Here is a 27,649-nt window from a genome sequence, read left to right as displayed (position 1 = left end):
GGGTTGCATCAGTGCACCATTAATTCAGAGAACTATGTTCAGGTTCTAGAACAACATATGCTCCTATCTAGACGTCATCTCTTTCAGGGAAGACCCTGCATTTTTCAACAAGATAATGCCAGACCACATTCTGCAGCGATCACAACATCATGGCTACGTAGGAGAAGGATCCGGGTACTGAAATGGCCAGCCTGCAGTCCAGATCTTTCACCTATAGAGAACATTTGGCGCATCATAAAGAGGAAGGTGCGACAAAGAAGGCCCAAGACGATTGAACAGTTAGAGGCCTGTATTAGACATGAATGGGAGAGCATTCCTATTTCTAAACTTGAGAAACTGATCTCCTCTGTGCCCAGACGTCTGTTGAGTGTTGTAAGAAGGGGGGATGCCACACACTGGTAAAAAATGGCCTTGTCCCAACTTTTTGGGATTTGTTGACGCCACGAAATTTTGAAACAACCTATTTTTCCCTTAAAATTATACATTCTCTCAGTTTAAACTTTTGATCTGTGATTTGTTCTATTTTGAATAAAATATTAGATGTTGGTACCTCCACATCATTGCATTCAGTTTGTATTCACAATTTGTTTAGTGTTCCAACTATTTTGGAATCCGGTTTGTAAAAAGAATAATTTCTATCACTTTTTGTGCCATTTTCTTTTGTAGAAACCGAGTTACTGGAGTGTATGAGCTCAGTATGTGCCACCTGGCAGATGCAGGAAGCCCAGGTGAACCTTTTATCTCTCAACAATAAGTGCAGAAATAGGTGCAAAATGTGCCTCATTTACATATACTTCAGTTTATTAAGAAAATCGGTTTTGAAGTTCTATTCCACCAAAATATTGTAAAAGCATTCTGCTTGTTAAGCCATGACGTATCAACCTTGTCAAACGTCTTGTCTGAGCAGTCTACTGCTACTCAGTATTGCCCATTTATTGATTTTGCTGCTAGATTAAGTCATTTTTTAGACACTTCTAGTCAGTTATTCAAAAATAAACATCAGCTCCTAATCTAGTGGGTTTCTGTACAACTCTTAGCTACTTCTCATAGAGAAAAGTAACACAGCTCATCAAAACACTGGAACAGTCTGTGAGTGGGAGGCACAGCTCTCTCCACAGCTCCTCTACTCCTACAGACGGAGCGTCAAAGTCTGTCTGCAAGACAGATCACACAGATCATGATGAAATGCGTATGAGCAAGCAGTGCTGCCAAAGACACACAATTGCTTATTGTTATGTTTAATGTAGTCCGTTTTTGTATTATTTTTGTCTTATGGATGTATGACATGGGACTGAAGACGGTGGAAATGGTCAAAAATCACATGTGGCGTCAAACTTAACAAATGGATAGAGTTTGTGGAATTTGTGACATACACTGTCTAGTTTGAAATAATATTTTTCTTTTGGGATATATAATCATTTGTTTAAGGCTCATGTCTCAATTTCATTGCTGTCAGTTCTATTGTAGAATGTCTCTCTCAGCATATGCCTTTGAGACAAGGTTACATTTATATCTGGTTATGAAAGAAAAGAAATTTAAAATGCAACCAGAATGCATTTGATTTGTACTTGAAATTGGCATGAAAACTATGTACATCAGGCCCTCTGTTCTTATTATTTATTATAAACGTGTGCTTTAAAAGCCCCAGATAGATAGTTATTGTGTGATTTGTAGGGATGCAGAGGAGGCGCAGGCGGGTGCTGGATACATCAGTGGCATATGTGCGAGGGGAGGAGAACCTGGCAGGCTGGCGGCCTCGCAGTGACAGCCTCATCCTGGACCACCAGTGGGAGCTGGAGAAGCTCAGCCTCCTGCAGGAGGTATGAGAAAACCCATATAATCTCCTAAACAGATGAATCTGTTCCTGCTATTTCTTAGTAATCTGTCTGGAAGTGAACCACTTATTTGTGTCTTTGGAGTATTTTGTGTGGTTAATTTGTACAAATGTTGGCCAAAGCTCAAAGTTGACTTTCACACGGCTGCAGGTGGAGAAAACCAGGCATTACCTCCTCCTGAGGGAGAAACTGGAGTCCACCCTGCTATTGGGCCAGGAGCCGCTGCTGTCCTGCGGGAGTGAAGATCCTGCCGAGTCCTCTTCCCCCTTGACCCAACCGGGCTTTAGCCACAACCCTGAGACCACACCCAGGCCAGAAACCCCCAATGAGAGGCAGCGGGAACTCGCAGCCAAAGTGAGTCATTGTCCTTACCAGAAACACACTCAAGAAGAAGCATTCCACACAGACAATGGACACTTCTTGTAAACTGTTAAAGAGAAATTGCTGGGCCTCTTGTGTTTTTTATTAATAATTGTTTTATTGCTTTGACTCAGCCTTTTAGCCAAATGCACTTTGATTCAGTTAGCAAGCTATAATTTTGACTGTGAAATGTGTTTTTCACATGCACTGTTAACTCATTTCACATCTTATTATTATTTCAGTGTTTGCGTCTGCTTACCCACACCTTTAACAGAGACTACAGCCATGTGTGTGTGAGTGCAAGTGAGAGCAAGGTGAGACACTAATGGTATTGCACAGTGTGCAAACACAAAAGAAGACCTGTTTAAAGATATTGATTGCACTGTCCTGTTTCCTGATACATCATTATATTTTATATTTAATTTAATATACTCACCGATATACACCAGCATTTTAAAAGTGATTGAAAGAATTGTAGCAAAAAAAATCTAAAGTAAATTTGCTATTTACTGTGCTTTGGATATACTCCTACTTCATGTGAAATATAAACTATGTTCCATAATTTTGAGCACATAAATATATTTATGTACATGTCAAAACAGATTCAGAAAGTCTTTTGCCGGTTTTCAGTAAAGAAACAACGATTCATTTTGTGTTTGGTCTGTTTAGATGTCTTTAGTATGTATTGCATTCATGCTTCAAACTAATTGTGCCAGAAATCTGGTTTGGACCAGACAAGATGCTGGTGAGCTCTTGAGGAGATCAGTCTCAATACACTCATTTGGTTTGAATGACGTATCCTTTATGATCCAATAAATGGCACTAACAGAGAAATCACAGAAGGGTTTGTTTGGCTTAAACAAAAGGTGCTAAGTGTGAACATGCTTTTAAAACAATAAGGAATCTTTCAGTGGTTTTTGCATATGTCATGTGAAGGATCATTTAAAACCATGCACTCAAGCCAAGAATTATTTAGCAGCTTTACTTGTTTTAGAGAGGCAAATTGACACCTGGATGTTTTTTAATCAGTGAGTGTTCATGTGCTGCTCTCTCTGTGCTCGCTGTGTTTCAGCTGAGTGAAATGTCTGTTACTTTGATGAGAGACTCTACCTCAGTCACTGCTCTCAATACCATCACACCCTCCTCCACCTGTCCATCATTGGTGGAAAGTCGCTATGGGAACAACACTGAACTCAGGTCAGTTTAATTACACTGAGGGTAAATATGGGAATATAATAAGAAATTTTACTGACTCAGGTCTCACTGAATTGGTGCTTTTTGACTTTAGGTTAAAGAGCATTGTGATTTTGAAGAGTAACTAACCTGAAAAGTTTTAACTGTGCAATGAATTTCTGTAGTCCATTGTAATTTACAGGAATGATCTCAGTTTTTGTCATTTGAAAATGCCTGTTGCCATTAATGTCAGCAGAATATGCTAGAAAGCTTAAAAATAACTTGGAATTATTTTTTCATGCAATTATAGAAAATGAAGCTTTTATTTGTCATATTTGCTTGTCCTGTAGTTTGGAGATGCAAAGCTTTGTTTTAAAACTATAAACATTATAAAGCAGTAGTTCTAAGGACTCCACTCAGTCCTCATTATTGCACCCTACACACCTGATCTAAGTGTGAGGAATGCTGAATATAGGAATGCTGGGACTGGAGGTAGAATAAAAACATGCCATTTTGGGACGTGAGGACTGATATGATGATTATTAGGTAAAAATATTTAGGAGCTAACTTACTTTGTATAAAGTCATTAAACACTGAACACTGTGATAAGATGTGAACAATTTCTCTTTTCCAAAGTCTAATAAAAACTCTTGTGTACAGACCCCCAACACCTCGCTCACGTGCTATTAGCCCCAGTCCAGATTCTGCATCTGAGGGAGAAGGCAAAAAATCGCAGAGTGGAGCCCCGGAGTCCAAACCAAGGGTCCACACATTTGTCCCTGACATTCAGGAGATCCGTGTCAGGTGAAAATCTACATCTCTGCTCTACAGCTGTGGATTCCTCAATAGATTTATTGTGACAAACATGCAGATATAAAGAAAATAAATTTAGATTATAGATACACAATGTAGGATATTAAGTCACATTCTTACAGAAGGCTATTCATTAGAATTTTACAGGACTCTCCTTAAAACTGTAAATAAGTCAACAAAATTATCAGCCTGTTTAGGCTTGACTGGTATAATTCATGAGTCAAGGAGGCAGTTGGCTCTAACTGGAAATTTGTTTTTTGTTCTCATAGCCCCATTGTTTCGAAGAAGGGCTTTCTACACTTCCTAGAACCCCACACTAATGGGTGGGTGAAGCGTTATGTGGTGGTGCGCAGGCCATATGTCTACATCTACAATTCAGAGAAAGACACAGTGGAGAGAGCCATCCTCAACTTGTCCTCTGCACAAGTGGAATACAGCGAGGATCAGCAGGCAATGCTGAAGGTGACTTAAATCTGACCTTAAATCAAATCATATGAACGTTAAAGAGCAATATTTTTCACACATGTTCTCTGGGCTTACCAGTCAGCTTGAATTTTGGCTCAGCTCAATGCCAAGCATTAAGAACCTAGAACTCATATGTTGACACCTGGGCTACAGTGAAAATGTGGACCATTTGGGGACCTTTAAGAAACCTAGCCTCTCACCAAAACATTTTAATTTTAACCAGTTTAATTTAATTTTCAAATAATTTGTTAATCAAAAGTAAATTATATAAACACATGGACGACAGTCTGTAATTGTTCAACCACAAAGTGCTGCTATATGGTCAGTGGAGCTTATAAAAGGACAGTGAGTGTCGATACAAGTATTTTTTTTCCAGTGATCGTTCAGTGTATACAAAATTCAGAAATCAGAAGCTCAGTATTAAATATTGTTTCAAATATTCATTACTGTGTCCACTTTTAATTTATTTCAGCATCTTTTTGTTTTCTGTGTGTGTTTCAAAGACATCTGCAATGTTTTAGACTTATACTTAGGCTACGATCACGCAGCAGGTAAAAGTGGCCCAAATCTGATTTCTTTTGTTCTGCTGTTCACACTGTCTATATAATGTCACCTATATCTGGCATCAGTCTGAAGAGATCACGCTCCTAAACTGACCCGCATGCGCAAAGGATGATGCTTCAGGCACTGACCAGAAGGAAATAGCCATCAGTTTCATACAAAGCACTTTTGTTTTTGAAATGAAGGAATGGGACCGGACTGTGCAGCACTGTATCACAAGACCTCCCTTTTCTTTATTCCACAAGAGCTTTAGAGTATTAAACAAAAACTGTGGGGAATTTTAAAATGTGAACAGTTTCTTTCACTCCAAGCACAGATTTCCCAGGTCTCTCACAAACATGAGGTCTCCAAAGAGAAGCAGATGAGTGCTGACATAATGAGTTTAATATCTCCATGATCCACATTTATACACAAAATAATATAAAAATTATATAGAACTAACAAAAAAAATTAAGCTCTTATCCTGTATGTTATTTTCTCATAAATGAGAGACAGGAACTTGGATTAAGGAGTTTGTCAGGATCGGGAGGACTGACAAAGGCGGATGCACACACTATAACACAATAACTTTATAACAAAAGATAAAACAGACTTATATAATTAGACAGGATACTTAGACAAAGAAAGAAATAGACAGAGAGACTTGGACAGATGGAGAGGGAACTGGACAGACAGAGCTAAAGAGACTAACCTGGACAAAGAGAGCTAAACAGAGACCTAGACATGGAGAGACAGATATAGAGAAACCTAAACTGAGTAAGACTTAAAACTCACAGACTTAAGAGAGAGACAAAGACTGACTTGAAAGGCATGAGGAACAGACAAGAGGAACAAATGAGACAAACAGACCAGAAACAGATGCGCGAATGAGAAATGTCCAACCAAGGAAGTCTGAGACAAAGGAACTTAAATACACACAAGGACACCAGAGACAGATAATGAGAGTGCAGGATTACAAATGAGACACAGATGAGGAGGTGGAACTAAGGCGGGACTAGGGCGGAGACAGGAACCAAAATAAACAGAACCATGTACTAAGTAAGCACATGGTGGGAACAACAGACACATGACAGGACCAAGGCGTGAGTTTCACAAGTTTTAATTTCCCAGTATTTTTTATAAAACAAAATTTGTTTACTTGGCCATTTCCACGTCCTAAACACCTCAAATTAAAATGAAAAATGATTCGGGCCATTGTCCGGACATCGTTCTCAGTGGCCGGAGTGATGTAAAATTCACATGAATTCCGATCTCCGTTCAGACAGAGTCATGTTGCCACAGATCGAACATGAATTGGATCTCAGTACCACATATGAAAGAGGGAAGGTTGGGCCACTTTTACCTGTTGTGTAAACGCAGCCTTACACAGATGTGTATTGTATAATAAACTTGAAGTGTACATCTGTTCTTTTCAGAAAAGTCTTTTCCTCAGCAATATACATTACACTGCCTGTGTTGTTTGCAGACTCCCTACACATTTGCAGTGTGCACAGAGCATCGTGGGATACTTCTCCAAGCCAGTAATGACAAAGAAATGCATGACTGGCTGTATGCTTTTAACCCACTTCTTGCTGGATCTATCAGGTACACTGGGATATATAAACAGAATGAAAAATGATCTGTTTTTTACATGTTAGCGTGCTGGCAAATGCAACATCATGGTTGATTTTTTTTTTTCTCTGCACAGGTCTAAACTTTCCAGAAGAAGAGCGGGTCAGATGAGGCTTTGAGAGGAACACACACACATACCTGTGATACTGCAGGCTATGAAGATGACAAAACCCTCAAAAGCAAAAGACTATCCTTGTAAATAGAGCTCCTGAATCTCCAGGTCCTGTGCTCAGTCCAGTCTCTGACCCTCAACACCCTCTGACCTGTCTGTGTGTACCTGCACTTGCCCTGTCTAGCACTAAGCACCTGTGTAGTAAAGGCTCCAACTGTGTGTCTGCAGTGGCCTATAAACTCAATTCATAACCCTCCTAAAAAGCTAAGACCATTTACCTTTTCTGGTATTCAACTTATCAATGGAGAATAGAAGCATTTGCTTAGCCTCATCATAAATGCATATATAGTCTAAGCAGCTGCTCCAGAGTGAAAGAAACAGGAGAGATGTTGGGTAACACTTCCAAAGCTGTCTGTTCACGAGTAACAAATTTTGACTGTATATCTTGCAGTGGGAAAAGTAATACACATACCCAGCAGGCTGTGCCTCATCTGGAATTTGGAGAAAAAATTGCTTCAGATATTGCTGTCACATTGCCTTATTGTGTTGATCTTTACTTGTCAGAGTCTACAGGATTAAAATGTTCAAACTGGTCAGTATTTAAGTCCATAAACCATGTGTTTTGCTATTTAACTGGTAGAAATGCTGAAAAAACAGCGACTATTGTCAAAGAACAGACTCATCCAAGCTAAGGCAGTAAAGAGTTTGGTCAGCAAAGAAGAAACATATATATATATTCACACATGATATTTCCCCATAAAGAAAAGGCTTTCAGAATATGAAAATGTGATTTCCTCATGGTCACGTAAACAAAACGTTAGCAGTTGTTTGAACAGAGCTGGGCATTTGTTTGAATCATGCTGGTGTCTTATTTGAAATGTAACATAATCCATTCTAATATTTTCTAGAAGGAACAACATATCCCTTAACGATCTTTATCTATGGTTGAATTAATTTATATTAAAATCGTATCGAGTTAGGTATTTATTTAACATGCATTTATTTATTTCATTGTGTATTTATTGACAACACATTTTAAGTATAGTGCAATCTCTGCATATGGCACTTTTTATCATGAGTTTTGCTAACTTCTTACTTATGTATCATGCTACTCTCCTCGCTCAAGCCGCAGAAAGATGTTTGAAAAAACAGGACAGGAGTTGATGCTGTGACAGCTGCTATTAGATGTTATTAAATTACTTGAATTTTTCATTTATTTCAAAATGGTTGGAATCAAGGAACAGACCTTTTGTGAGATCAGTTTTCTAAAAGGGAGAGAATCATTACCCAGAACACTTAAACAAAAAGTCTGTATGATCCCCAATGTTGTCAGGAATTTGAAAGCAGGTTTTATGGTATAAAGTTGTGGTATTTTGTACAAGTTCCCCAGGTTTAGAAATGGGATATGATTTAGTGCCTCTTCTTTAAGCATCTTCTTTAATCTACTGTACACCTGTTGTTTTTGATATTACTCAACTCCATTCTCATTTACTGCTTTTACAGTGTGCTTCTCCCTATTTCAGGCAGATCATATCAATCCATGTTCTCCTCTTCACACTCACAGGCATATCCACAAAGTTCTTGATTTGTAAATTACATTTACATGTTACACACTTAGTGCTACTAAGTCACATTAGCATTTTCTAAGCATATGTAGTCGTATTTCTACTCCTTGTCCACACAAATTTACTGATTTACAATGCATTGTAGCTCCCACTTGGAGATGGACCTAATGTACAATGTGTTTTGTGATGCACCGTGTACTCCTGAGAAAAATCTCAGGATCTTGACACACTAAGGAAAGGTGTTCATTCCTAAATTCCCTGTTTAAGACATCAGATTACCTCATTATTCCCTCGGATTAAATACTCTTGTGGTGGCACTTACAGACTGTGAGTTTAGAGGCTGCACTAAGCATTTTAATGGCACACATAGGTTTAATAATTAAGGTCTCATTTTTGGTATGTGTATGATGTAACCGTTGGCTTAATGTTTTACAAGGTGTGCAAACTCAACGGCTTTGTGTCTGTGTTGTTACTGAAATGCCACTGTTTGTGTAAGAGTACAATTTTTTGTCCACATGGCCTCACTGCAGGTTTTGGTTAACAGTAGCTTTGTTGTGGCAAAGTTCAATTTCCAGGAATGTTTTGCACCATGCGTTTGCTCTGTTGTGGCTGGATATACTCGCATTTTCATACAGTGAAGCTTTTTAGCTATTAGTTGATTTGATACAGGGTGATTGGCCTGACTTATGGGCAGTCACTGGAGCAAACGGCTACCTATGCCTGTTTGTCATAGCCAAGCCTGATAGACTGTGATGTGGTGTGAGATGATTGGAGGAATTCCTGGGACATGTGCCTGACTGAGGCCAGCCAACCTCCAGATCATGCTCATTAAGACCCAGGAATTTAGAGACAGTGAATGGTAGTAGGATTCATGTAATGAAGTAAAAATACATTAATTTGTGTTCTTACATAGATTCATGTCTAGTAGGGTTGCATGATATAGACAAAAACATATTGAGATATTATTTAGTATGTGTTGTGACTATGGTCTGAGGAACTCACAGTGTGAAATTATTAAAGATTGGCTTCGATGGCCAAACTGTCTGCAGTACACAATGTAAAATTTGGATTGGTTAGAGGGGTCATTTGAATATGGCAGGCTTCTTTGAGGCTGATATACTGCGAAAATTAGGAAGCAATTTATCGTGCAGCCCTACTTTCTTGTAGTCTCATTATCTAAATACCTTTGCTTATGTATTGCCTGACCAATCATTTGAGCCACTTGAAAAGAGTGGACATATTAGGGCTATCTATGACATGCTATTGATATCAACAGAATTCACTAAGGAAATACACTTTTGCAGTGAACATTATATAATTATGTGCAGTCCTCTTTAACAGTTTCAAATGGAAAGACTTTCAAGCTATCTACATATTGTTCTATATCTGAGCATGAAATTGATTGCCAAGTTTGCTGATCCATTCACTTATATCTAAAAACAAAACAATAGAGCCTTGTTGCAACATGAAGGCATCAACGAATTTCTTTCCATTTTCCAGCGTGTATGTGTATGCAAGAGTTGTCTTTGGTCCGTTCGCCTCTTTGAGAATGTTGGTTGAGTGTGTGTTGGATGTGATTTTTGCATATTCTAGCCCATGTGGTCTTAACAAGGACCAGATATTAATTCCATCATCATCATTCTCGGCCTAGGAATAAAACCGTTGATCATCTCACCGCTTACATATGCAGGAGCCTCCACAAGAAAAAAAGAGCAAGAAATCAGTTCTCTTTATCATATATCGCCTTCCTGTGCTTACATTTTCATCATATGCACAAACTCCGTTCAATGGCATTTTTCTATCTTATGTTCTCGGTTTACTTTGCATTGTATATAAACAAGGTTGCTGTGAATGGTGTAATATGCAGCTGTTACCATCTTAAATGGGCAGTAGTTCAATGTCTCTTTTGAGTGTTGGAGTTATGAGTCAAAAATATTTGTGTAGCCTACACCTTAACACAATGTCTGATATAAAATAAATGTGGAATTTATGCAACACTATTAAAGGCCTCAGTTTGCTTTGTTGCTGTCATTTTTATCAGAGATCAAATATGGTCAAATGTAGTTATGAAAAAAGAGGATGTCTGTGATGTGTGTATTATTATTTTTATTATTATTATTATTATTATTATTATTATTATTCATTCATTAATTGTCTGTGACTGCTGATGCAATATATATCAGGTTCATGGGGGAGGTCAGGAGCCTTCCCAGAATCACTGTGCACACCTGTGGACACTTTTGAACAGCCAAACCACATTTCACAGACACATGAGGGACCATTCTGCTGTGTGAGAGCAACACTTCCTGTTGTGCCACCATGCTGCACATTATCATCATTTTCATTGTTTGTTTTTTTACAACATATTACAACTGTAGTACCGGGTCATGGACACGTATTTTATTGTGTTGAATTTGATGAAATTAACAGAAAGTTAGTTAAGAAATGAACAGGGTAGAAGCTACCCTGTTCTCTTGGATTTAACTGACAGATTGGTCATTTAAAAATCAATTCCAGTGTTCATACACACTGTGGTGACACAACCCTGTGTTTATCTTTCTGAGGAAAAGGTAAGGCAAAAGTGAAAACTCTGATTATGAAAGCAGATACTTTCCATGACCTCAGAGGAACACCCATGTGGTGAGCAGAGCCATAAGGTGGAAGTGGATGTCTTATTAGGTTTATTTGTGTTTACATTGAATGTTCAGACATTATGCAGGTCCAGAGAGGCCATGACTTAATTATGTAATGATATGTTTATGGAATAGTATACTGAGATCATAACCTTTTCTTGCGATATCAGAATAATATGTATCTAAAAAAACATTTTTATTCTTTAAATCTCAAGAAAATACTTTGAGAAAACTAATTTTAATTTCTTATGTTTATTTGATATTTCAAGAGAAATATTAATTAATTTTACATAGCATATCCATAGACCTAAAGGACAGAATTCAATGTTGGCCTCTTTTAAAGGTGAACATACAAATTATTGCACATTTCAAGAGTGCTCCACCAGGGGCGCTGTTCAGTATCAGTTATTATCAGTAGTTTAATGTTTAGATGTGGGTCTATATTTTTCTAAATTCACTAACCATTTTTGATAGTTTACATTTTTTTCTGAATATTTCCTAGAGCGTAGCCCTCAACGCGTAGTGACTCACAGAGATGACAGCAGAAGTGGTCGTGCTGTAACCAGTAGTGCTCTGACCAGCTGCTGAGTGTTGGTTAAATGGGATTCGCTGCTGGACACTCAGCCTGGTCATGAGTGGGTGAACAGGGGGTGTATATTTGTGAATTAGACCATGGTTCAGTTTTGCGTGAGTGTGGAGTGTATGTTATTGGTGTATTGGGACACTCCCCTGTTGGGTGGGGGTGGGGGGGGTGGGGGAGGTGGAGTTGAACTTGCTGCTCGAGGCTGCTCAGCCCGGTGTAGTCCTCACGCTCTCCGCTGGGCGGCGCTGTGTGAGCTTTGTGGACGGTCTAGCAGTTAGATGAGCCTGAGTGTGTGTGTGAATGTGTTCTAACGCTTCCTGCATGTCGAGGCTTTGTGTGAGAGCTGAAGTGGAGAAGTGAATGATTGACCAGAGACAGTGCTGTAAATGTGAGTGACCCCAGGAGCTCTCCCCGTCTCTATATCTGTGTTTTAATCGAACTGAAATATTGTGTTTTCAATGTGATGCTCTCTGTTTTTATTATGGCGCCCGCCACGAGGGAGGATCAGAAACTAAATCCGGCAAAGCTGCCCACTCATGGGATTCCCGGTCCAGGTTTAGACAAGATAAAACATAAAAAGAAGGATCTTTTACCATTACGGTGGCAATAAGAGGCACGAGAATCAATAAATGATAGTTTAGTTCGTGTAGGTGCAGGGAAATAAGGAAACGTGGTTAAAAGAAGTGCTTGTAGTGATATATACCCCGTTGCGATGCTCGACCAACATGCTAGTGAATCAAAACTGAACATCAAATGGCTCAAGACATGCTCCTATGTTTGTTATGAAATTATTACTTCTATTCAAAGGGTACATACTCTTGCACACGTGGACAAATCCAAACTAGCTCCATTGGGTGGAGTCATTATTTTGAGATGTAGAGTATTGTACTACTATAAGTAGAAAGTAGGGAGCCATGTCAGATACAGCCCATGACTGGGTGAAAATGTGTTTATGTGTTGTCTAACTTTAGATGTCAGAGAAGGCTGCTTCTTCAGTAGGTCTGGATCAAACTTCATGGGACAATGTCTCACAGCCTGTGGGAGACTTGGAGAATGTGGCTGGGCCTGCTGTAGATGCTGTAGAGAGGTGAGTGTCTAATTCCTCAATATTTTTTCATACATTTACTAGATCAGGAACCTGCCTTCTTACTTCCTGTTTTAAAGCTTGAAACATCTACTGTCTGTTGTCATGCCGTGCTGAATAAAGAGCACAATAGCTACAGTGTGTTACTATATACAGTGATCCAGGAACCTTGCTTTTAACTCTTCTTATGTTTGTTGGAGCAGAATATTTTTAAGACGTGGGGAAATTCCCTTATATACAGACAGGCCATTTAGGAACACACTTCTTTTTGTTTCAACACAAATTGCCACTTTTAATGACTACTGCATTCTCAGAATTATTCATCCCCTTCATGACATGCATCTTTAGCACTTAGTCGAGACCCCTTTCCCTATGTCCATCTGCAAACGTGATGCAGAGCAGGACATCAGCTTCTGGCACCTTTGCTGAGGAATCTTAGCTCTTTCCTCATGGGCAGTGACCGCCAGTTTAAAATTTGAGTATCGTGCTGAGGCCACATTCTTCATTCATTCATTCATTCATTATCTGTAACCGCTTATCCAGTTCAGGGTCACGGTGGGTCCAGAGCCTACCTGGAATCATTGGGCACAAGGTGGGAATACACCCTGGAGGGTGCACCAGTCCTTCACAGGGCACCACACACACCTTCACTCACACCTATGGACACTTTTGAGTCTCCAATCCACCTACTGATGTGTGTTTTTGGACTGTGGGAGGAAATCGGAGCACCCAGAGGAAACCCACACGGACACGGGGAGAACACACCAAACTCCTCACAGACAGTCACCCGGAGCGGGAATCGAACCCACAACCTCCAGGTCTCTGGAGCTATGTGACTGCGACACTACCTGCTGCACCACCGTGCCGCCCACCGCCATCTTCAAATCAAATTAAAGACGGTCTTTCTTTCAGGACCAATTCTGAATCCAAACCTTGGTGGACTTTGAGGTATGCTTGGGATCATTGACCTGTTGCAAGCTCTAATGGTGCTAAACCTTAAGCGTCCTCATAAAAACCATGATGTTTTCTTTTGGGATATCCTGATATTTGATTGAATACATCTTGCCTTCCACAAACTGCTGGTCTCCAGTGCCAGAGGAAGCAAAGCAGCACCAGAATATCACAAAGCCACCGCCATACTTCAGTGTAGGCAGGATGTTCATTTCAGCGTATGCTGAAAATGTAGATGTATTCAGCATATGGATGATCATGCACACATGCACGCACTCTTCACTTCATACCAAGGCATACAGGCTGTGCAAATTCTTCAGTGTTTACTGTTGTCTTGCAGTATTGTTCCTTGTCTTACGTTGTTGCACATGTCTTTTGTTATTACTTGCCTTGTGTTGTTGCACATGTTTGCTGTTGTGCACTTAAGTCTTGTGTGAGATGTTCTGTGTCACACCTTGGTCCTGGAGAAATATTGTTTCGTTTCACTGTGTACATTGTATGTAGTGGAACTACAGTTAAATCGCTGATCCATAGGCCTGAAAATTCCACTTATGTTTCATCACTCCACAGAACAGAATCCGATAACCGAGACATAAGAAGTTCTGATATGGTTTTAATATTATTGGAGCCTAATATTCTTGTGCTCCGTGTCCTGTGTCCCGTGTCCAGACATGGAGACCTTTAACCTTTAGTATACGCCTTATTATGCAAACTGAAACCTCAGTACCTGCTCCCACCAAATCTTGCTGCACGTCTTTTGCAGCCACTTGAAGGTTTTTGACCACCCGTGTCCTCAAGAATCTGGTGGCAGCTGGTGATAGCTTCCACTTTCTGCTACGTCCAGGTAGTGTACCCAGTGTTCCTTCATCTCAGAACTTGATGAATTGTGCTTCAAAATGTATTTTTAGGATCATTCGGTGCCTTTATTTTATTATGAGGTAATTTGTTTGGGGTGTGGAATAATTCTGAGACTGCTGTAGCCATTAAAAGTGGCATTTTGTGTTGGATTTTGAAGAAACCATATTAGCTTTGTTAGGCTTCACTTAGACTAATGCTAGTTAGTTAATGCTAGCCATTCTTTCAGAAATGCATTGATAGTTGTTTATAGGCAGCTGTTTTATAGCTTGTTGATCTATATGTTTAACTCTATTATTATTAACTTGTGTTTTAGTGTCTTAAAAGCTAGACTGTTTCAGGATGAATAATGATAGGATGTTTATACTGGCAAGATGGACTTGCAAATTAGAAGCTTCTAATAAAGTGGTAGATGTGTCAGATGTATCTGAACATTACCGTTTTGGTTTTCAACCAGAATCTACATGGACTACAATGCCACCACACCAATGGAACCTGAGGTGATCAGAGCGATTACAGATGCTTTAAGTGATGCTTGGGGTAATCCTAGCAGCACGTATCTGCCAGGTATTTCAGACTGATTTCCTGGATACACTGGACTTATTGTTCCCCTTGAAGAACAGATTCACCTATATACTACAGTCTTTCTCCAGGTCTGAAAGCCAAAGACATCATTAACCAGGCCAGAGATAGCATAGCGAAAATGGTTGGTGGAAGGGCAACAGATATCATATTTACCTCTGGTGGCACTGAGGTAAGACCTGCTGCAGTATTTATTTAAGCTTCAGTTAGGTTCTTTTATTTATTTTATTTTTTATTCATTAAAGATGAGTTAAAGTCATTTCACTCTCTAACACCTGTTGTCCTCACAATGTTCTTCAGGCTAATAATATGGTGTTCCATTCAGCGCTGGAACATTTTTGGAAGAGCAGAGTTGTAGCTGAGGGAGGCAGGGAGGAGAACCGCCAACTGAACGGCAACAAAGTCCTCCCTCACATCATCACCTCCAATGTAGAGCATGACTCCATCAAACTCACAGCTGAACACCTGTCAAAAACCGGCAGAGCAGGTATTGAATTATTTTGGATTCAAATGATCACTCCCATTAGATCTGAAATTCTTAAGCAAATGCATTTTAGTTCTCCTAATTATAGTAGAGTATTTTTAGAACTCTCACTGGGGTATATGTACCCTGTTGTGGAAAATGTATTTGCCCCATTTTATGTTTTCTTTTTTTTTTATTTTGCATGTTTGTCATGCTTTATTGGATCAGATAGTAACATAATAAGTAGAGAAATGAACACAAAATCCTGAATTTAACTGATCAGTCTTTTATTGAGTGTGGCACTGTGGTGAATCAGGTAGTGTCGCAGTCACATAGATCCGGGGACCTGGAGGTTCTGGGTTCAAGTCCCACTCCGGGTGACCAAGGCAAAGTGTAATTGAAATTAAGAACCTGACAATGTTTGAGATGAGCGTATTATGAATTATATATGTTATTTGCATATCATTACCTTAATTATTGGATTTTAACATTCCTTTGAATGTTCCTTTGAATGAAACTTCAATTACAATAACTTCAGCCTGGTGGTGCAGCAGGTAGTGTCGCAGTCACACAGCTCCAGGGTCCTGGGTTTGTGGGTTCGAGTCCCGCTCCAGGTGACTGTCTGTGAGGAGTTTGGTTTGTTCTCCTTGTCTGCATGTGTTTCCTCCGTGTGCTCCGGTTTCCACCCACAGTCCAAAAACACACGTTGGTAGGTGGATTGGCAACTCAAAATTGTTCATAGGTGTGAGCATGTGATTGAATGTGTGTGTGTCACACTGTGAAAGACTGGCGCCCACTTTAGGGTGTATTTCCGACTTGCGCCCAATGATTCCAGGTAGGCTCCGGACCCACCGCGACCCTGAACTGGAAAAGCGGTTACAGACAATGAATGAATTAAGTTTTTTATTAAATGTAAAGATTTAGGTAACAATTTACAGTAAGGGTACATTTAATTTAAGTAATAAAACAGTAATAAGCACTGCTAATCAGTTAAGTAAATCACAAAACATTAAGAGACAGAAAGGTACAAACATTATTTTAGGATTTTATAAAATCCCAAAAGAACGCTAGTTAATACTAGCTCTTTATTATAATTACTTAATGGTTGTGACATTACCTAACCATTTAGTAAGGCTTATTACTGTCATGATTTATTAAGATGTTAAGTTTTTTTCAAAACATTTCACCCATGTGAAAAAAGTATTACCCCTCTAAACCTAATAAATGGTTGTACTCCCCTAGGCAGTAACAACTGAAATGATGCAGTGTTGAAAACTTTACATCACTGTAGAGGAAGTTTTTCTCACTCATATTTGCAGAATTATTTTAATTCGGCAACATCAGAGGGTCTTCAAACATGAACTGCTCATTCATTGTTTTGCTAAAGCATCCAGTCAGGACTTTTGACTTTCTAGTGTGCTTCAGATATTTATCCTGCGTTGTCCTGGTTATGTTGGTCTAATATTACAATTGATTTGATAATCCGAAATATTCGAGTGTGATATATACACACACACACACACATATACTTGAATATCCCCCCCCACCCCCCGCCCTATATACTATATATATATAGTGTATAGTATACGCATACACTTCTTTACAACACAGAATATGCTGCATGTTTGTGTATGCATGTAAATGTAATTTAGTATTTCTACCTTAAAATTACAGCTTCTAAATGATTGTTTTGTTCCACTGAGCTGTAATAGAGAGTATAGAGCCTCTGTGGCTACTACGCTGGGTTCATTGCTGGTTTACTGCACTAAGCAACTTCTGAAAGAGACTGTACAAGAGTTAACACCGCACTGAATTTACACAGTACAGTGAGCTGAAACAGATATGAGTAGTACGTTACTTGCATTAGAACTTACTTCATGTGTTGTTGTGTTAGTTAGTGATAAGATTTGTTGACGAAAATGTTATAATCAAGCTTTTGAAGGTTACTGTGCAGTGAGTTTGTCGGATTAGCTCACTTTTTCACATTAGACATTGATTTTGGTAATAAGTGCTTTTCTCTGGTTGCTGTGCGGATGAAATGGCTAGTTATACTTTGTGTCGATGGAACCCAAGCTTTGTTGAGGACTGTGTTATAATAAGGATTTTGAGAGTTACTGACTAGGGCGAATGCTTGCGCCTGCAACTTTTTAACTGGATTAGCTCACTTTTAGCGTTGGATATTGATTCTGGTTAGAAGAGCTTTTCTGTCGGTTGATGTGGTTATAACAGCTAGAGCACCACCAAAGTTACACTTTATGGATGTAACAACACAATCCAGTGAATATTTTGAACGATATATGGGGTTAATCATGTTTTATCATAATTTTTTTTGATAATGCATTTCCCCGACTCAACATCAGCTGAGGCCCAGAGAGCCGTTAGCTATCAATGTAAATATCAGTCGTTGTGAGGGAGAGAAAAGGAGAGAGGTGTGTGTGTCAGAGAAAAAGACTGTGTGTTAGTGGAAGCCCTGAGAGCCGGTCGTGTTTGTGAGTGAGAAATTGTTTGTATTGGTTTAATTCCACACTATGCTTATGATGTAGTTGTTCATACCTCTAATGCGACTATGAATTATTCAGTAATTACAATGAAACTAATAAGTATATTTTTGGCTGTGATACAGAATTTAACTGATTAAGGAATTTCACAATTGCTCTGATTCTGCTTTAATGGGTTTTTTGTTGTAGATGTCACTTTTTTGCCCGTTTCCAAGCTGACAGGCCGGGTGGAAGTGGAGGATGTGATGGCAGCAATGCGTCCCAACACCTGCCTGGTATCAGTCATGCTGGCAAACAATGAGACAGGTGTCATTATGGTAAGAAAACTACGATAGCAATCTTTAATGCTGACTATTTCTAATGTGTAATAAGTCCTTTCATATTTTGGTTTTAGTGTTTTAGTACTATATGACAGTTCCAACAAGTGATTTGATTGGAAAACAGGTATTGTGAGTGCTGACATAGACTGTAAAAGCACTGGGATGTCTAACTCTACATAAATTACAAATTGACATTGGTATTCTGCAGTGAATATCAGTACACTTGAGTCAAAATCTCTAGTTATATCATGAGTGGATTATTGCGATTATACCACAGTTTGTTATTGCCATTTATTATTATGACTAAAAATAGTTTATCAACCTTCCACATGGTAAAATTGTTCCATTCCATCTCACATTCCTTTTTACACTTCTCAACAAACTCTAGATCTTGAATTGGTTCCTTTCAGGATTTTTTAATCCAGTGGGCCGGTTTGTGTTTACAACAGTTTTAATGGAACCAAGGTCAACTTATTCCAAGTTGCTCTCTGTCTAAATAAGTACAGCACCAGAGCCAGAGTTATACATATAGAGTCAATAAAAACGTCATGGTTTAACCATTGTTTACAGCCAGGTTCAGTTCATAGTGATAATTTATACACTAAATGATACCTAGTGTTCTCTGTTTAAGTTAAAACTGAGCATTTTGGAGTATGGCTCCAGAGCCGTTCTGCTGAGCTGGTGAATGAGGGCAGTGGAGAAAATAAATGTGTCTCGACTCGAGTTGAACACAGAAACCAAACTGATGTGACTTACTTGGATTTACAAAACAGAAAGAGGATAACGTGTCCACTGCACCATAACTCTTTACACTGTTCAAAACAAGGTGCGTGGACTCAAACTTAACCGGTTCTCTGTTTGTTAAAAAGGTCAGCGCACCCCACCACAAGGAACTCTTGGAAGTGCTGGCGTCATTGCTAGTTTACATGTATTTTGTGGAGTAATATCTGAGGAGCTTCGATCAGAGTGGCATTATCTGCTTGTTAAATGTGACGCCACTCAGGGTCCGGTCGCGCTTTGGTCCCTTGTCAAACATTCATAAGATGTGTTTATTGTTTGAATAAAGCTGAATGTCTCAGTCAATTATGTGATCTCGGTTCAGGAGTCCAGAAAAAGGAACTTAAACGTAAAAAGAAGCAAACGTGTCTTTGGCAGCACAATATGTACATATGCAGCTCATTCTGATGTGTGTCAGCTGCCGTGCGGACTGACTGTGCTGCTCCATTTCTGGGGGCAGAGAGAACTGTTTCCTGCAATTCTGCCTCTGGGAGCTGAGAAGCCACGCAAGGAGAGCTGTCTCCCACTACTCCATCTCTGGGAACTGAGGGGCTGCAGAGGGAGTCGTGTCTTACGCTAACAGTCAGTCCCATTGTTTTAAAGAGTTGTGCTACTGGCGATAATCTACCATAAGAAGTAGCTAAGATTTGTACAGAAAATAGCTAAATATGGAGCTAGTCATCATAAAATTTTCCGCTTAATCATTTTCAGGGTCGCAGTGGCAACAGGGTGAGCAAAGAATCCCAGACATCACTGACCCCTGCAACTTCCACCAGCTCCTCCTGGGGGATCCTCAGGCGTTCCCAGGCCAGCCAGGAGATATAATCCCTCCAGCATGTCCTAGGTCTACCCCGGGGGCCTCCTTCTAGTATGTCGTGCCTGGTATACCTCCAGTGGGAGGCGTTCAGGAGGCACCCATGTCAGATGCTCAGCCAACCAAGCTCGAAAAGCCAACTTCCGCTTGACAGCTTCCTTCAACCCTGGTGTCCACCAACGTGTTCTTGGGTTGTCACCATAACAGGCACTGACAAGCTTTTGAACTTGCCCCAGCAAGACAATAGAGTCAGTGCATGGAATCCTCTCTAGCACTCCACTCGCTACCTCCAAGAAGGTGAGCTGCTGTTCGATGTATATGCACACACAATAGTCAAAGTTTTCCTCTCTGCAACCCGAAGCTGCATTGAGGCGACCCTCTTGTTTACCGGGACAAACTCCAACAGCACAGCCGCCAGGTGGGGACTTGTGAGCATCCCTGCACCCTCTCTGCGCCTCTCACCCACTACTACTCCTGAGTAGGAGATAGACCAACCCCTATCAAGGAGTTTGGTTCCGGAGCCCACACTGTGTGTAGAGGTGAGCCCAACTATATCTAGCTGGTATCTCCCAACCTCACACACCAGCTCTGGCTCCTTCCCCGAATGAGGTTACGTTCCATGTGCCAAGAACCAGTTCCTGATGCCAGGCTCCATGGCACCAGGGGCTCCTTCGCCCCTGCTCTGTGCCCAAAGCACCCCTATTCTGGATCTTGCAGGTTGTGGGCCCACATGATCTTCCCATGTTGTCTTTTTAGGCTGAGCCCAGCCGAGTCACGTGGGCTGCCCGGCCACCAGGCGTTCACCATCAGACACTACCCCCAGGCCTGGCTCCAGGGGTAGGTCCCGGTAAACTTCTCCCAGCCAAGGCACACTTTGTTCTAATTGTTGTGTTCATAGGGTTACTTCTTGGATTGTGTTTGCCTGGATCTTCACTCCAGACCTGTTCGCCATGGGAGACCCTACTGGGAGCTAACAGCTCCGACGACATAGCCCTGGAAGTCATTAGACCACAAAAGCCCTTCTGCCATGACAAGGCCTCAATCCAGGAAGGGTGGTGCTAGTCTTTATTTTTTTATTAAGTCACCGGAAGGTCTGAAAAGTCACATAATGTATCAACAAAATCACTAAGCTGACCATACTGAGTAACGATTTAGACTCAGTCATGGCTTTTCACAAGGTCAATGCGTAACGACTTAACAAGCGGATTGTGGCTCTTCTGCAATGTAACGTCTCTCAGCCAATCATACTGCAGTATCAGAACTGCAAGTGAGCTTCAGCCATATTGATATTCAGTATAACAGCACTCTGAAGTGGGTAATATTGCTTAATTAGGAAGCTTCATTTTAATGCTAGAGGGAAGACTTGTCTGCAGTTTTGACTGTTTAATGAGCATATTGTCACTGTCTAAGAATACTTATCTCTTTTTTGTTGAGTTTTAGTTCACTACATCATTTGAACAAAGCTCTCCTTCACTGTGTGACAATTTAATGATGAATGGACTAATAGAAATGCTTCAAAATTTCTTCCATTGAAAGTTAAAAAAAATGTATTCCTTCTCCTGTAAAGTTACTATTTTAGGAGTTGCCTGCTTTTAATTAGACAGTAATGATATATTCTCCCATGTGTTGGGTGTTTGTGTGTGTGTAAAGTATGAAACTGAAGAATGAATGAACTAAGAAAAGTTAATTAAAATGTTAAATATTTTTATTTTTTTTAGAATGGAGTAGCAGTTTATAGGCTATGAATATTTGTTAGTGTTTTTGAACAGTTATTTGAAGCTTGTAAAATGCTATTCAGGCCAGACGTTAACATGCCTGTGTTTTCTCTTTGTATTCAGCCCATCAGGGAAATTTGTCAGAAGGTGAGGGCAGCAAACCGGTCATCATCCAGAATTCTGCTGCACACTGATGCAGCTCAGGCCATTGGGAAGATCAAGGTTGATGCACAAGACCTGGGAGTGGATTACCTTACAATAGTTGGGCACAAGGTAAACAGTGGGAGGTGGAAAGACCTCACTGCCCCATACTGACTTATTAATGTCTTCTTTTTATTCACATGGATAATTTTACCTGTTTTTTGTGCATTCCAGTTTTATGCTCCTCGAATTGGTGCCTTGTACGCAAATGGTCCTGAAACAACAACTCCTGTTTACCCTATGCTATTTGGTGGAGGACAAGAGCGTAACTTCAGACCAGGGTATTACATGGCTATATTACCTGGCACTGTTGTGTATGGTACTAAAACTGACCGTGGCAAATAAACAAATTTCAAATATGAAACACAAATATTATAATAGCTGAACATCTAGGCTTCATGGAACACATTTCAAACTAATTCTCTGAATTAATAGCAGTTATGTAAGTATGGAATCTGGAATAATTCAGTGTTGAGGAAGAAATTATGGAGTTATATGGCTGCTTCCCTTTAACCCACTGTAAATTTGTTACAACGCACGCCTCACTTTTGGAACCTCTGTGTTGTACAAATGGAAATTACGATGTTACCTCTACTTTATATGGAGAAAAATATGCCATTAATACAGAGCATTTAGTTCACTTTATTTGATGTATGTTTTAATAAGCCAGGATGTTCAGGCTTTGACCAAAAAGTGTGTTCTGTCATATTTCTTATTTATTTATTTGCCACAAGGTAAAAAAAATTCTAGGTGAACTAGTAAGTGCAGTTTTATTTGTAATGTCTGCCAGGGTTGGTATGTATATTTATAATAAATTACTGAACAAAACAAAAAATGCATTTGAGCACTGATGATAAAACTGTAATTGTTTTCACCTTTTTTTTTTCTTCCTTAGGACAGAAAACACGGCAATGATTGCTGGTCTGGGGAAGGTAAGCAATGCATTTAACATTTACCTGTTTTGATGCCAACTGATTTTAATAAATACTGTGAGTGGCAGAGTAAGGGTTAGTGAACAGTGCTTCTGATAAAATTGAGATGATGGCTAAGTTCACACAGAAGGTAAAAATAAAAATAGGATCTGTTTTTCATATGTGACACCTATGAAACCTGGATTAAGAAGTTTCACAATATATTTTACAAAACGAAAATGCTTTGACCAGGAAATTTCCCTGTCCTACACACACCAAATTAAAACAAAAGTGCTTTGGACCATAGTATGGAGCTCTCTCTCCGCTGTGTGAGTGACGTTAAAGTCACGTAAATTCCAATCTGGCCGTTCAGACAAAGTCCCATTGCCACAGATCAGATATTGATCTGATCTCAATACCATATATGAAAGTGACCCAAATCTGATTTTTAAAAGTCAGATTCTATGTGGCTTTTGCTGTTCGTACAGCCATGCAAACGACACATCTATGTCATGAAGAAATGGATTGAATTTGGGCCACTTTTATCTGCTTACATCTGTGTTTTATATCTCTTTTCTTTGGCAAAGGCTGCAGAGTTGGTGACTGCAAACCTGGCAGAGTATGAAGCTTGTCTCCTGAAAATCAAACTCTATCTGGAGCAAAAGCTACTTGTTAGTCCTAAGTATAAATTGTCATTTGAAACTGTATACCCCCCAACCTTCTATGTTGTATTCATTTCCAGTAAAATTGGGATTTATGTGGTTTATTATTATTATTATTTATTTTTTCAATATCTGTTCTGTTGCTAGGCTGTGTTTGGAAAAGACAAAATTCGTTTTAACAGTCACTTCCCTGGCACAGACACACTTCCCAACACATGTAATGTCTCTATTGTGGGTCAAGGACTAAAAGGTGAGTATATTCAGCCTTCATCATAATAATAATTCATTTAGAAAAAAATATATATTTATATTTTTATAAATATATTTTATATATACATATATATACCTTGTGTATGTACATATACCTTGACCCTTGACTTACGACTTTTTTTTTTTTAATTGTTGTGACCAAGCCCGTAACTCAATTTGATCGTATATCAAATTTAATTTCCTATTAATCCGGTTTTTATATATATATATATATATATATATATATATATATATATATATATATATATATAAACAAACAAATATATTTAGTAAATGAGATTTTTCTCATGTGCTGAAAAAAGTGGGGCAGTTTTTTGAACTCTACCATTTGTTAAACACAATAGCTGCATTGAATAATTGATCTGACCTCCCTTTGCCATAGGTCATAGAGTGCTGTCCACCTGCAAGAGGTTACTTGCCAGTGTGGGTGCTGCCTGCCACTCAGATCGAGGAGATCAGTAAGTTGTCAGGAATTGCATTCAAACGTTTCGTGAAATTGTGACTTAGCCTTTTGGGTTGTGGTATTTATTTCTTTTTTAATGCAATCTGGTACCAAGCTAGCTAAACAGAAACTTGGGGGCTTGTTTTCCTAACTGAATATTTGACAAGATCAAGATAAGATTTTACAGTTACAGAAGCACTCCTATATTCATTTACCAACAGTATTGTCTTAAAATTACTTTTCTAAAGTTAGAAAATCCTACTTAATCGAGGTTGACAATCTACCCAAACAACTGATCTTGTACACCCAGGTGAAACATAAAATATTTCATACAAATTTCATACCTGTGTAGCAAAGCACAATAGCTGCCACGCCCCACACACAAAATTCCAAAATGTTAAATAATCACTGTGATTTTCATGTTAACATATGATTTGTTCGTCTACAATGTAATAAGCTGGACTTAAGAAGTAAGTTTATGTAATGTTTTGAGTGTTGTTTATGTCACGTCTGTATGTGCCTTTTGATGTGTCCTTCATGTAGGCCTTCACCTATACTTCTGAACTGTGGGATCCCTTACCATGTGGCAGTGAACGCTCTGCGAATTAGTGTGGGCAGAACTACAACTCAGCAAGATGTGGACATTGTAGTGGAGGACCTGAGAGACACCATGGAGGAACTGGAGCAGATGAACTAGTGCCACTTCTGTAGCACACCTTTGTGGTTTGGATGCTTTTGCACGACTAAGTGTAGTCTTTTTGCATTTACTCTTGTTGCTTTCAGCTATGTTTTGAAGGACAGTAAATATATACAAGGTGAAGCAATATAACTTTGTACTGTAAGTACGGTATAAGTACCGTAGTCAAATGTTACTCTGTGGCCAAATGTCAAGTAGATTATTTTAAATGGGTTAGTTATTTAAAATTTTAAAACTGTTTTTTTTTTTTTTTGGGGGGGGGGGGGGGGGGGGGGGGGCTTTTGTTGTATTTAATTCATGGGCTGCAATTATTTTACCTAATGCACTATTTAATTTTTTTATTTTATTATTTAGGGTGCTGTTACATTACAGAGGTGTATGGTTTGAAATTTGTTGAATTATTTATGTTTATTAAGTAATATATATTCTTAATGTGTACATAATAGGCTTTAAAGTCTTATGGGAGCTAAGATGGGAAGGTATTGTATCAAAACCATAATAGCTGTTGTGAATTGCGCTGAAGTATGCATTAACAATGCTGTAAACCAAAAGTGTGGTGTTGCCAAGGGATTTGAGAAGTTTTAATATCACTATGTTGAGCTGTTCACTCATCATTAAATACCACAAGCTTCAACTGAGCTGCATGTCTAATCTCTTGTTCTCTTTGTAGATGACACAACTTTGGCTATTCTGAGGAGCATGAATATTTAAAATGAGTTGTAAATCGCAGAGTTAAGCTTCTCTGTTCCTTCATATGCCAGTCCTCACGCGTCTTCTGACTCGGGCTATACTGTTACTCAAGTTTCCGCCAGGTGTGTTGCTCAGTTCAGCCGTGTATGGTGGCATGTGCCTGTCTGAGGACAAAGGCTGTGTCGGGCCGTGAGCGTCTGTGCTATTGTGCCCTTGTTGGGCTTCTTTCATTACCTTTACAGCTCACTGAGCCTGACCTGCTCCTGTCCACACTCTCAGATTAATGTGGAAAAATGTGGTCATCTTGGACAAATTAGGTGATTTGTTGATTATATGGCCTTTGCAAATGTTTTAGCATGAGTTTCTTTCATATTTTTAGCCTATTAATTGACTTTGCGCACAGTGTGTGAAATAAGGTGTCCACTATAGATGATGTTTTTAACATAAATTTTTAACATAAATTTCCAAATTCCAAACAAATAATGATATTGGTTTTCAAAACCTGCAAATGATTGATCAAAAACCAACACACACACACACACGCACACACAAACACACAGCTTCGGCTGTCTGCCAGATGGCAGCGTCTATGGTGTCAGATTTCACTGGTCATGCTAGTGTGTGTGTGTGTGGTAAAGGTAGCTCCTCTTTAGACAGGACACAGCCAGCCAGTGTTGGTGAAGACAGGCAGGAGCAGGATGGTACTCCATAAGGCCATAGCTGCTGCCAGTGTAGGGGACATTGCCAGTCTGAAGGAATTGGCCACAGCTGGGCATCTAACAGAGGCCATTACGGATGCTCAAGGGGCGGGGCCTGTCCACCATGCGGCTCGCTGTGGTCAGCTGGACTGTCTTTGTTTCCTGGTGACAGAGGCTGGGTTGGCAGCTAATAGCAAGGCCCAGAATGGAGCCACACCTATCCATGATGCAGCTGCTACTGGACACATGCTGGAATTGCAGTGGCTGGTGCAGAATGCAGGATGCAGTGTACAGGTGAGAGATGTTCAGAGGCTCCCTGGGGTCTGTAGGTGAATGAACTGATATTAAAGTTGAACCACCATTAAGTTTAGTTATTTGGAAATGACACTTCACCCGATTTTTTCCCCTAATTTTTAAAATGGACAGATACTTTTTTTTAATGCTTGCTTGATTGAATTGTTTCCAAAACATTCTCTCCCCTTTGAGTACATAACTGCATTTTATCACTATACCAGAAATACTTCATATGGTAATGGGTGTTAGAACTGTAACTGTCTCTTCCAATTGCTGAATTCAGCTACATTAATATGTGGCAATTGTGAACATGCATACTTTATACCATATATAATCTTCATATCCAAGCATAAAATGCACAAGGATGTGCTGGAGCAGTTGTGCATGAGCCTAAGGATGGTTAGAGCGGTATAAAGCCTCTGAGCAACTGTTCTCTGGAATGCTGAAGCTCCATCCTTTTAGATAAGTTGGAATGGCTTTTGTGATCCAGAACTAATCATCTAACATCTTTGCTTCAATGTTCTTGGCTGAATGCCATCAAATCACAGATTCTCAAGAGTATATGAAAAAAAACATAGTTTTAATAATGAATTATTATTTAATATATATTAATAATTGGTAGCAATTGCAGTAGTAGTACACTGTCAAAAGAAATGGTACTTTAAATGTACAACAGTGGTTTAAATCCAGTTGTGTTCCCTGAAGGTAATTTGGTTAATATTTGTAAGCTTTAATTATAGAACTATAAAATGAAAGTCTTTGAGATGAAATTAAACAATACGTTATAAAGTGAACTTAAAAATCTATATTTAGAGTCATGTTCCCGGTCAAAACATTTATCCAAGACAGATTCAACTTTTTTGTTGCTCGGTACAAGTGAGGCAACAAAATGCTGTTAACTGTGGGAGAAATTTTCCATGTAGTGCATATTGCCACAAGCCCCCTATGGCTGTTAAAGATTAAAGATCTTTAGGGAGTTCCTGCGCCGCAAAAATGGCATTGTCATCTTTAACT

At 39.4% G+C, this 27,649-nt stretch overlaps 3 protein-coding genes across 13 annotated transcripts in view; all 3 read left to right on the top strand.

Moving 5' to 3' along the window:
• The window catches only part of kif1aa (kinesin family member 1Aa), a 70,518-nt gene extending 60,031 nt beyond the window's left edge, over nucleotides 1–10,487 (top strand). For all 11 annotated transcript variants that reach the window (XM_066664480.1, XM_066664478.1, XM_066664479.1 and 8 more), the window contains 9 exons: nucleotides 667–728; nucleotides 1,675–1,820; nucleotides 1,986–2,189; nucleotides 2,438–2,509; nucleotides 3,268–3,392; nucleotides 4,029–4,172; nucleotides 4,451–4,643; nucleotides 6,673–6,791; nucleotides 6,895–10,487. In XM_066664480.1, coding sequence (XP_066520577.1) covers nucleotides 667–728; nucleotides 1,675–1,820; nucleotides 1,986–2,189; nucleotides 2,438–2,509; nucleotides 3,268–3,392; nucleotides 4,029–4,172; nucleotides 4,451–4,643; nucleotides 6,673–6,791; nucleotides 6,895–6,937 — 1,108 coding nt within the window. In that variant the 3' untranslated portion in view covers nucleotides 6,938–10,487. The remainder of the gene's footprint in view (nucleotides 1–666; nucleotides 729–1,674; nucleotides 1,821–1,985; nucleotides 2,190–2,437; nucleotides 2,510–3,267; nucleotides 3,393–4,028; nucleotides 4,173–4,450; nucleotides 4,644–6,672; nucleotides 6,792–6,894) is intronic.
• Nucleotides 10,488–11,957: 1,470 nt separating this feature from the next.
• Nucleotides 11,958–25,204, top strand: scly (selenocysteine lyase). The gene is made up of 13 exons (XM_066665938.1): nucleotides 11,958–12,099; nucleotides 12,683–12,798; nucleotides 15,059–15,168; nucleotides 15,255–15,355; nucleotides 15,484–15,670; nucleotides 18,334–18,461; nucleotides 21,894–22,043; nucleotides 22,146–22,252; nucleotides 22,867–22,903; nucleotides 23,470–23,553; nucleotides 23,692–23,794; nucleotides 24,197–24,272; nucleotides 24,800–25,204. The coding sequence occupies exons 2-13, from the start codon at nucleotides 12,683–12,685 to the stop codon at nucleotides 24,951–24,953; spliced, it is 1,353 nt and encodes a 450-aa protein (XP_066522035.1). The 5' UTR covers nucleotides 11,958–12,099; the 3' UTR covers nucleotides 24,954–25,204.
• Nucleotides 25,205–26,341: 1,137 nt separating this feature from the next.
• LOC136692768 (espin-like protein) overlaps nucleotides 26,342–27,649 on the top strand; it is a 39,058-nt gene continuing 37,750 nt past the window's right edge. The window contains exon 1 of the mRNA XM_066666439.1: nucleotides 26,342–26,635. Coding sequence (XP_066522536.1) covers nucleotides 26,342–26,635 — 294 coding nt within the window. The remainder of the gene's footprint in view (nucleotides 26,636–27,649) is intronic.

This window comes from Hoplias malabaricus, chromosome 3 (assembly GCF_029633855.1).
Source record: "Hoplias malabaricus isolate fHopMal1 chromosome 3, fHopMal1.hap1, whole genome shotgun sequence".
In the NCBI taxonomy this organism is placed as follows: Eukaryota; Metazoa; Chordata; class Actinopteri; order Characiformes; family Erythrinidae; genus Hoplias; species Hoplias malabaricus.
Note: the sequence above shows the minus strand (reverse complement) of the source record. Positions and strands in the feature narration are given on the sequence as shown.

Coding starts and splice junctions, on each gene's coding strand:
- scly (XM_066665938.1), top strand. CDS start 12,683: ATGTCAGAGAAGGCTGCTTCTTCAGTAGGTCTGGATCAAACTTCATGG. Junction 18,462..21,893: donor ATGAGACAGGTGTCATTATG/GTAAGAAAACTA, acceptor CTTTGTATTCAG/CCCATCAGGGAAATTTGTCA. Junction 22,044..22,145: donor TTACAATAGTTGGGCACAAG/GTAAACAGTGGG, acceptor TGTGCATTCCAG/TTTTATGCTCCTCGAATTGG.